Source organism: Rhamphochromis longiceps, linkage group LG10 (assembly GCF_057381845.1).
Source record: "Rhamphochromis longiceps isolate RC_006_pf linkage group LG10, R_longiceps_female_GT1.1, whole genome shotgun sequence".
Taxonomy (NCBI): domain Eukaryota; kingdom Metazoa; phylum Chordata; class Actinopteri; order Cichliformes; family Cichlidae; genus Rhamphochromis; species Rhamphochromis longiceps.
This window is the reverse complement of record NC_140566.1, coordinates 12716078-12726263: the sequence shown is the minus strand read 5'-3', so window position 1 is coordinate 12726263 and position 10186 is coordinate 12716078. Positions and strand designations below refer to the sequence as shown.

The following is a 10186-nucleotide window of genomic DNA, read 5'->3' as shown; positions in this document are numbered from 1 at the left end:
ACTAGTACCAGTACCGAAAAAAAGAAGATTTATTCATAACACACGTGAAAAGACCCAGGAAAACAGAGTTTACGATAAAAACGATAACAAAATAACGCTGAAAAACAATAAAAACCCTGAAAACCATACATTTCACACCTGAGCCTCAACTCTCGCGGCCCGGTACCAAACGACTCACGGACCGGTACTGGTCCGAGGCCCGGGGGTTGGGGACCGCTGGGTTAGATGGTATTGAGGTCAAATTAAAACTCCAAACAGCAAACTCCCAAGCAGATTGTTGATATATATTCAATGCGGTATTAACTTGCATAGCTAAAAGTACATTTCTTTGAAATAATTACTTATTAAATGAATAATGACTTTAGTATTCAGAAACTTTTATTGTGAAAAAAAAAGTATTAAAATCATCCATCATGGTTTGTTTTGATGACATGCTTTTCACCATTAAAAAGCTCACAGAGCCATTATAATAAAATGTTTTGACACAAAATAAAATGGTAAAAAGTCACTCAGCAGTTACATTGTAAAAACACTGATGGGTGTTTGTGTCCCAGTGACTGATGAGAGTTATTTTACTGGTACTGACTGTGTGTAAGAAAGTCCCCACTGGGATTATGAAGGGTGCGCTTGAGCTTTTTTGGCTTGTTTTTCTTGATGCTGTGTGGAGAGGGCAGCGCAGAAGTCTTTGACAACTGCGTGGTGAAACTGCAATCAGCTGTTCGTTTTCGCTCTTTCATGTCAGTTTCACGCCCTTCTTTGGATGTGATTAAACATCCATAAGATTGTTCTTTACTCCATAGTGAAACATTATGAGCAGATTTCCCCTTTGTCTTCTTTTTTCTGTCTTTTCTGGGTGTATCTAAAGATGGTGAAGCATGTTCAAACAGACTTTCCGATTCAGTTTCTTCACTTGCAGCTGCTGGAGTTTCTTGGATATTTTTTTCCCTCTTCTTTTTTAACACCACAGCCTCATCAGAGCATCTTGTATCAGCATTTTCTGATCCTTTCACAGGGGTCGCTGACTTGGTTTCGTTCCTCTTACGTTTCTTTTTCTTCTTCTTCAGCCCTGTGTCAGACAGGGCCTCCTCAAGTTCCTCAAAATCTGGTTCCGGATCTTTTTCCACACTCTCTTGTTCAGTTAACATTTTCCTCTTCTTCTTTTTCCTGACTCTGTCATTAGATTCGTCCAAACTTACAGTGATTTCTGCTGATTCAGCAGGACTGCCGGTGCTGACGCCTGGCTTTTCAGCAGCCACAGATTGCAAAGGACAATGTTTTTCTTCCTCTGAATGAGCAGCTTTTCCCTCGACATCAGCACCGAGGAAGAAAGATTTCCTCTTCTTTTTTTTCCGCTGCACAGACAACAGATCAGAGCTTTGTGCCACAGTGTCATTGGAGCCCTCCATGCTTGACATTTTTTTCATTTTCTTCTTCTTCTTGGTCATCAGTAAACCAGCATCATGGTCTTCAATCTCATCTGTTTTCTGTGGATTTTCTTCATCTTCGGGAGTGTTAGATTCATCTCTTTGAGATGACTTTTTGTGCTTTTTTCTTTTTGCACAACTGGATTCCAAAGTTTTCTCAAGGTTTTCCTGAAAAGCTTCAGTATTTCTGAAACCTTCACCTTCATCTTTAAACTCTTTCTTTTTCTCTGTTCCTTTTTTCTTCTTCTTTGTTGGTATCTCCACATCATCGTGAAGAGATTCAGGAGCGGTGTTGCACTTTAACTGCTCGACATCTTCCTCCTCACCATCGTTGCTTTCTGACATTTTCTTTTTCATCTTCTCCTTTTCGTGTTCTTCAGGTGACTTCTTTCTTTTCTTCTTTTTCTTCTTCTTCTGTTGTGAATGAGGAATGTCACTCTCCTCCTCCTCAATCACTTTCTCATCCAGAGATGTTGCAGCGTGCTGAAGCTCCAGCCTCCCCTGACTCAGGCTCTGTTCTTCTTCTGCATTTTTGTTTTCGTTGTTGTCCTCTTTCACCTTCTTCTTTTTCTTCTTCTTCTTTTTCTGTTGTGTATCAGTCACGTCACTGTCCTCCATCACAGTTTTTCCGGTAACATCAAGCACGCTGGTGACCTGTGACAAACAGGGAGTCTCCTGCTCCACCTCAGTGATTTTGTCATTCACAGATGCGGCATCGTGCTGATCCTCCAGCTTGTCCTGACTCTGGCTCTTTTCCTCTTCTGCATTTTTGATTTCTTTGTCCTCTTTCACCTTCTTCTGTTGTGAATCAGGAACGTCACTGTCCTCCAAACCGATCTTTGCATTAAGATCCAGCTCATTAACAGTCTGTGATAGATGTTGAGTCTCTTCCACTTCAGTGATTTCCTCATTCAAAGATGATGCAGTGTGCTGATCCTCCAGCTCGTCCTGGCTCTTTTCTTCTTCTGTATTTTCGTTTTCTTGCTTGTCCTTTTTCTTCTTCCTCTGTTCTGAATCAGAGATGTCACTCTCCTCCAACCTATTTTTTTCATTAAGCTCCAGCTCGCTGATGGTCTGTGACAGATGAGGACTTTCCTCCACCTCAGTGATTTCCTCATTCACAGTCAGTGCAGCATACTGAACCTCCACCTCCTCCTGACTTTCATCATCAGCTTCTTCTGCACTTTCATTATGTTCTCTGTGATTTTGCTTCTTCTTCACTTTGGTTTCACTGCATGTAGCAACATTATTGGTGTCACTCTGGAAGAAACTTTGGTCTGCAGGCTCACTGTCTCCCCGCCCTTGCTGGGATAGCTCCTCTTTGTTTGAAACTCTGCACTTTTGCATGCATTCCTTTGGACTTTGTGGAGGACTGCTGTCACTCAGCTCATCCTCCATTTCTTTTCCCTCAGAGCTGTCTCTCTTTTTACTGTTTGTCTTTAGAGTTACGGTTTGAGCGCGGACGCTTTGGGGTGTGAGCTGTTTATTACTCGTCCTCTTCTCTCTCAGAATGCTACAAGAAGGATCTTCATCATCAGAGCTCTCCAAATCTGAAGACTGTGCAGCTCTCAATGAGGGTTTCTTAGCTGGTATTTTATGTAACACAACCCCCCATCCTCCTGGTGGCATTTCATCACCAGTAAGTCCTTCCGTCCACTGTTTTCCTTTACTATTTCTCTTCTTCTCGCTATACCAGGACTGTGAGTGTCTCCTTTTTGATGGTATCACAAAATGCTTCTTTGCCTGTCAAATGACACACAACTTAGGGCCTGTACATGCTCATAAAGTGCTCATTATAGTATCAAGAGCCTGCTTACCACCACTTTCATGTCCTCGTCTCCTACATTTTCTTCTTCTCCCCTGAAATAGAAGAAAGGAAGTTGTTGAATTACCAAACATTTCAGCTGTATTTCTTAATGCCTTTAATATGCTTTAGTGTATTTCAAAGTACTTTACATGCAGCTGATAAACTGGTAAAACGTGTCAGTAATATGTTTGAATACATCTGTTCAATGAAGGTTTCTTTTTGGAAGAAATGGATGTAAACAAAGCAAAACCCGACAGATTCCACATTCAACTTTACACTCTGGTGACAGATTTCACCCTCTCTCAGAGTCCAGTTCCCACTGCTCTAATGTCCACTCCTCGTGTCTTAGTCCACACAGCTCTCTTCTTACTATTGGCTAATTCACACGCACCTCTTTTGCCTCAGTTCTGCATTGGTGCTTTTACAAATCGGCTCACATTTTGACAGATTTGAGACCTGAGCTTTACGTGGCTGTGCCAGCAGATGTTAGGCAAATTTATGTGGGAAGAAAATCATCACTCCTTCAAAAGTGAGATATGTCTGCAGCTCTAATCTGAGGTGATGTTAATAGTTTGTTTCATCAGGCTGGTACCTTCTGCAAACACCCCCTCTGCAGTAAAGGGAACTTTCATTAACACTTTTCTGGAGTAGACCTCATCATCGTCTGACAGTTTCATTGCATGCGATGGGTTTTGAGGACTCAACTTACTTTCAAGTTCTTGACAAAGACAAGCATCAGTCCCTGAAGGCCAAAGAGGATGGAGAATGTCAAGAACTTCACCTTCATGGTCCGATGATTCATTTTTCGATTTTTGTTAATATGCTATGAATGATCCTACTTGTGTCTCTCATGGTCTAAATACATAAAGGAGGAAAACATCCCACCACTCCTCTTTTGACAAGACTCGGGAGTTGCTTGAACATGTTCCAGAAGAAAAAGTGGCAACTTTGAGGCATCTGAAACACAGCCTGCTTTCTTTGCCATTTTCTTCGCTACATTATTCACCAGTTTCCAATATATATTACTGTTCTACAATGTAGTGAGAATAGCAAACATGAGACAGAAAAAAATGATTCAAATGCATAAAAGGAAGTGAAATGCAGTGTAAAAACATAAAAGCAAGCTTTAAAGGCAACTAAGGAAATCAGTAACAAAACAACATTTCAACTAGCATTAAAGACTTACTCTGATATTGGAGATATGCACTCTCCATTCATGTCAATTGCTGGTAAATTTGACTCCAGATCCTCTACGGTTTGATAGCTCTGTTGCAGCTTTCTTATACAATCAAAGAAGGCCCCCACTGAAGAATACTGGAACAAATAAAAGGCTTTAGTTCTAACATTTGCTGGCATTTGCTGTAACAAGCGTGTGCTCTGCTGCTGTTGTTTATGCTTACATGTAGCCTCGTGTTTTGCACTTCACTTAAAAAAATGCCCTTGGCTTTCGGCATCTTGTCTTTGAGGAACGGGAAACTGTACTTTGGCATTCTGAGTTTTGTCTCTTTTTTTTTCCTTTTACTTCTGGTGTCTTGAAGGGAGGCCGAAGGTGAACTGTCATCTTCACTTTCCTCTCGCTCTCTGGGAGACGTGAGACCTGATCGTAGGCCGCGGCGCTTCCGTCTTCCTGACCTCACGGCCTCAGGTACAGGCTTCTGAGTGATGAACAGGCTGTCCGCTGAGTCACTGCGCAGACACAATTATATGGTCAGTGTGTCAAGCTCAAGAGTTTTTGCAGTTTTCAAAACATTTTCATGACCTGGAGGCAACAGACAAACAGACATATTTTAAACACATTCAAGTGCGAATCCATTTTTCTAGAATTTGGTCCTAAGCACATCCTCAGATTTGGGCGTCTAAAATCACCGGCTACTTTGTGAAGTGTACATTGATTTTGAGATCTGCTGGCCACAGAGGCAATTTGAGTGCAAAGAACTCATTGTCGTGCTCAAGAAACCAGTTTGAAATGATATGACGATGGCAGACATCAGAAGATGGTTTGACTTTGGCGATAGAGACATAGTCAGCAACGATCCTCAGACACGCTCTGGCGTCAAATTTAGGGTTGGTTGGCATCAAGAGGATTAAAGTGTGCCAAGAAAATATCCCCCACACCATTACATCACTTCAGTGGTTTTCGATGCTGATATAAAGCAGGATGGAATAATGCAGACAGATACTCTTCTGCATATCTTGGATGTAAAATGTAATTGAGTAACTGTTGGCTTCAATAATGTTCACAGGATATTTTCTCTTTTTTTGGATCATTCGCTGTAAACCAGGGCAATGGTTCTGGGGAAAATCCTAATAGATCAGCAGTTTGTGAAATACTTGGACTTCAGCACCAACAACTATGCCACTTTCAAAGTCACTTAAATCACATTTACTCCACATTCTGATGCTCGCACAGGAGTTCAACTGCACCACAGGAAAGTGACTGTATTTAACTTTTAAAAAGGTATTGTTGAGGTTTTTCTCAATCACCAACATCTGTTTCAGCCCCTCCACCTGTAGGCCTTTGGGGCAAGGGCTTACTTATTTTTTTATACTCAATTTAATATGTGATATATTAGTTTGGAGAAATGAGCTCAGACCCTAGCGATCAAACTTTATTTTTATTCTGCAAAACTGGAGGTTTCCCACTGAAAAGTAGGCCCTGGAAAAATATGTTTACTGAACTTGAGTGCAGTATCGTGTACAGGATAATGAGTGAAACTGGAGGAGGTGGTGTACAAAAGCAGTAACACCCTGACCATGAGGAGGAAGGATGTGTGGTGTTGTGGCAAGGAGAAAGGTGCAGAAGAGTACAGAGGATGGATGGAGGATATCTGACCGTTCTTCCTTTATTACATTACAATATAGAGCATTTATTTAGCAGACTGATGTCAATCTTCTGACACAGTACACTGTTTACCTTGTTGTACCGTGTTATGGGATCATTGCAAGGAAGACTATCAGTTTTTCTTTGCATTATCTACAAATCCAAGTGCTCTTTTATGAAATACAATGTTAATATTGCGTTCACGAAATTTGGGGTTATCTTTAGTGTGTGTGTGTCTGCATGTGTGTGCTGTTTGTGAAAAATACAGACATGTAGATACATTTGTCAGAGTATCTAAGCCGGAGTGACCTCCACTCCTCACCTGTCTGCTTCAGTGGGCTCTCCTTCGGCTGCACCATCCTCTCTGTTCTGACTCGAACAGAGAACAGAAGAAGACTCTATAAACCTCGAAATTCTGTCCACATATTCAGGAGGGAACGTTTCCAGCACAAAATCCGATGGATCCGCTGTAGCAACTTCAGCAACAGCGTCGGATTCAGTCCACTCATTGGACCGACGCACTTTCGCCATCGTAGGACTCACCGACGGATCCGTGAAAAATCTTAGACATGAAACACGTAAATACAAGAATCTCCACCAAAACACGTAAAACACTCCACATGCGATTCGACCTGGAAGTGTTTAGACGTCACCGAGATGACGATGGTCATCTGACCAATCGCCAAAGAGGAGACAGACGATACTAAAAGAATCAAGAGGTTACAGTGTTTACACTTCCGGTTTTGTCTTCAGCTGAGCTCTATATAAGATGTTTTTTTGTGGGTTGATGGCTCCTGCATCAACTCGACATAACAATGAGCCTCACGCAGAGATAGAATTAATATTAATATTGCAATTAGCAGTAATAATGGTATTAGTTCCGTTCAGACAGCGAAGCACGAGCATCCTCGTTTTCTGTATGAGACTGTGCACCAAACCGGCTTATACACTACATATATCCACAGTCTGTTCAGCAACTTGCGACAAATGTAAAGTGTCTCCTGATGTGTGAATCACATTCATCGTCCTTGTCGTGGTCTGCATTATTTAATGAGCTCTTGTGCAGTTCATAGAGTTGGGAGATTTCCCGAGCCCAAAGACCCCACATCTAGAGCCAACCAATAATAATGCTTTCCTTTTTATCTAGAGGGAATTATTAATTATTACGGCGAATATGGGCAATTTTTTGTTCGATTTTCTAAGTGAAAGAAATAACCAATGTCTTTAAATTGAATGAGGAAACACTTCCGGGGAGGGTTATCATCTTGTTCTTATTTACTCTTTGTTTGAAGTTAACCCTGGTCCTGTCCGCTTTTTCTTATCCACTTTCCCTGCACCTCTAAACTGTATCCCAGCGCGCGCACTCTCAGGTGGATCTATGGCAGACACCAGCAAAACCGAGAAGGTTCAGCTGCACGCCCCAGATCTAGAAGAGCTGCGTGGCGGTAAGCTCTGATATATAAGCGCAAAGTTGTGCATGCGTGTTCATGTGACTCGGCGCTAATGAAGGTGTTTGGTTGCAGTATTACAAGCAGGACTGGAAACCAACTTTGCTGAAGTTCAAGTGAGTGTTGTGGAGTGTCCGGATCTCACCAAAGAACCCTTCCAGTTTCCTGTCAAAGGTAGGAGCCTATCAAGAACACAAGTGTGATTAAAAACGAATGCATATGCATTTTGGTCAATTTAAAACACTTCATAAAACATGCATATGAGTGGGGATGAGCTTCATTTGCAGACTGCGTATCAGAAACGTATCTTAATTTCGCCTGTACCCTGCAGGCTTGTGTGGAAGCCCTCGCATCACTGATGTTGGTGGTGTGCCATATCTGGTGCCTCTGGTCAGAAAGGAAAAGGTAGGTTTTAAAATAAAAGAATTGCATTGAGAAACTTTAATGAAAAGTTTTGCTAAAGCATATTCAGCATCTTCTTCTACTGTCAGGAATACAACATGAACACTGTATCAAAGGAGCTGGAACTTCCAGGCGCTTTCATCCTCGGTGCAGCAGCTGCTCCCAATAGAATAGTTGGAATGAACGCAGAGGTGAATTGCCTTCCTTCTAATTCAAAGTGCTTCACTCAGCAAATGACCTCAGTATAAACTAGCTGTCATTATAATCTTGAAAGGGCAGTTTGGTACGGCAGCAGTCAGTGGAATGAATGTTCTTGTCCACAGCTGATGCCTCTGGTTCTGACCGAGGCAGGGGGAAGGCCCGCAGTGAACAGCAGCTACTTCTCCTCCATCAACCCAGCTGATGACCAGTGTCTGCTAGAAAAATACAGCGACAAGTTCACAGACTGCAACTTTGGGCTGCTGGGAAATCTGTATGCTTGCGAAGGGAAACCTGGAAGGGTAATCAGTCATAGCCTTTTAAAAAATGCACTCTCATCCTGATTTTGCTTTTGGAAAATAACGAACTAGTTATACTTAAACATAATTATCTGTAAGTTAATAACATTGCTGATGTTGTTTTGCGTGAACTTTAGCCCCATTTAATGAGAGAATAAACATTAACAAGAGTTGTGTGCCTAAACATGCTGAGTTGGTAGTCTTCACCCGTGTGCCTCTGCAGGTCATAGAGGTTCAGGCAAAGAGGAGAACAGGAAGTCACAGTCTGGTGACGGCCTTGCGGACGAGCCTTGAAGCTCATTACCCTGATAAAAGTCTGGCCCTGGGAGGCACCTTCATCATCCAGAAAGGGAAGGCTAAAATCCACATCATGGTAAATAGTGGACATGACACAGAGCATGTTACAGACTGCTGCTGGCACAGCCACGTGCTTTGATTTGTTTCCTTGCCTGTCAACAGCCAAGAGAGTTCTCAGTCTGCCCCCTCAACACCAACGATGACGTCAACAACTGGCTCAAGCACTTTGAGGTCAGCGCTCCACTCATCTGCCAGTCGGTGCTCGTATCCAGAGACCCTGTAAGTTAAAGCCAATAGACTCACACCTCAGCGTGATGCAGAAATATAAAAAGATCTGGTTATAGTTTTATTACCTGATTACGGTGTTTTTGTTCAGTAGGCTTCTTTGTAATGTCCGCCTGGTTGCTTTGCAGGGCCTGGACCTGCGTGTGGAACACACCCACTGCTTCAGTCACCACGGAGAAGGTGGCCACTACTACATAGACACTACACCTGACAGTGTGGAGTATCTGGGCTATTTCATGCCTGCAGAGTTTGTCTACCGCATCGACAGGCCGAAGGAGACCCACGGTGTCGGACGAGATTAAAAAACTGCATAAAACATGTTGGCAGCACAGAATCTTCTGATAATCTAAACTGAGGCGACTCATTGATTCATTTAAAGCATGTTACATTTCACACATAAAAAAGTCACTGCACATGAATCAATAAAATAAAATAAAAGAATCCCAATGAAGTGATCTGAATTGTGTGAAGGAAAAAAAAGGTGGACAGTGACATCACAACGCTGACGTACTTTGGACCTTGGCCTACATTAATGCTTGCTGACTCTACTGCAATCAAAAAGGTTGTGCAACGTGTTGCAGGCTAGACTGTTGCAGTAGGTAAAGCTTCTTAGAGAAAGCTAGCTTTTTAAAAACCTCTGTGGCCAACCTGCCCACACCCTGGATTCACTTATTTGTATGATTAGGCCTCTTGTGGGTGTGTGCACAATGTGCTTGATTAATATCCACCTCACATCGCTTTCTTATACTTCCACTTGCTGAAACAGGGTAGAATAGCAGTGCTGGTGCTTAGAAAGACCAGTGGTGTAAGCGTATAACTGTGTACACCTAACCAGTGATATTGTTTTAAAGTAAATCAGATTTTAGTGTTTTAAATCCATCTTGTGGCATTTCAAATAAATCTTTCCTCAGTGGAAAACTGTCACAGCAAAACCGATGGAAAGATGTGTTACTTGTAAAGAACTTTGTCATTTAATTAATAAACTAAGACAATGATTTTCTTCTGAGTGGCTTTTTTTTTAATGTGTGTTGTAAAATAACTATATATTCTGTTTGGTAAGGTTCAAGTAAGCTGTGGGAAAGGCTGAACTGATTTTCTGTTGGTACCAAGGGGTCAAAGTGTGCCAAGGAAATATCCCTCACACCATGGCACCAGCCTCAACCACTGAGACAAATAAGGATAGATGCATGTTTTTATGTTGTCTA

The 10186-nt window shown here is 42.0% G+C and overlaps 2 protein-coding genes across 2 annotated transcripts; one reads left to right on the top strand and one right to left on the bottom strand.

The window, feature by feature from the left end:
* Positions 1–20: 20 nt before the first annotated feature.
* LOC146660388 (uncharacterized) lies at positions 21–6699 on the bottom strand. The gene is made up of 5 exons (XM_085420220.1): positions 6375–6699; positions 4632–4917; positions 4418–4545; positions 3242–3284; positions 21–3167 (listed from the first exon to the last, which is right to left on the bottom strand). The coding sequence occupies exons 1-5, from the start codon at positions 6581–6583 to the stop codon at positions 573–575; spliced, it is 3261 nt and encodes a 1086-aa protein (XP_085276346.1). The 5' UTR covers positions 6584–6699; the 3' UTR covers positions 21–572.
* A 632-nt stretch (positions 6700–7331) lies between these two features.
* bkgd (beta-keto-L-gulonate decarboxylase) lies at positions 7332–9977 on the top strand. The gene is made up of 8 exons (XM_085420221.1): positions 7332–7497; positions 7576–7674; positions 7832–7905; positions 7992–8093; positions 8226–8402; positions 8623–8772; positions 8859–8975; positions 9110–9977. Exons 1-8 carry the CDS (start codon positions 7431–7433, stop codon positions 9281–9283), a joined length of 960 nt encoding a protein of 319 aa, XP_085276347.1. The 5' UTR covers positions 7332–7430; the 3' UTR covers positions 9284–9977.
* The last annotated feature ends 209 nt before the right edge of the window (positions 9978–10186 follow it).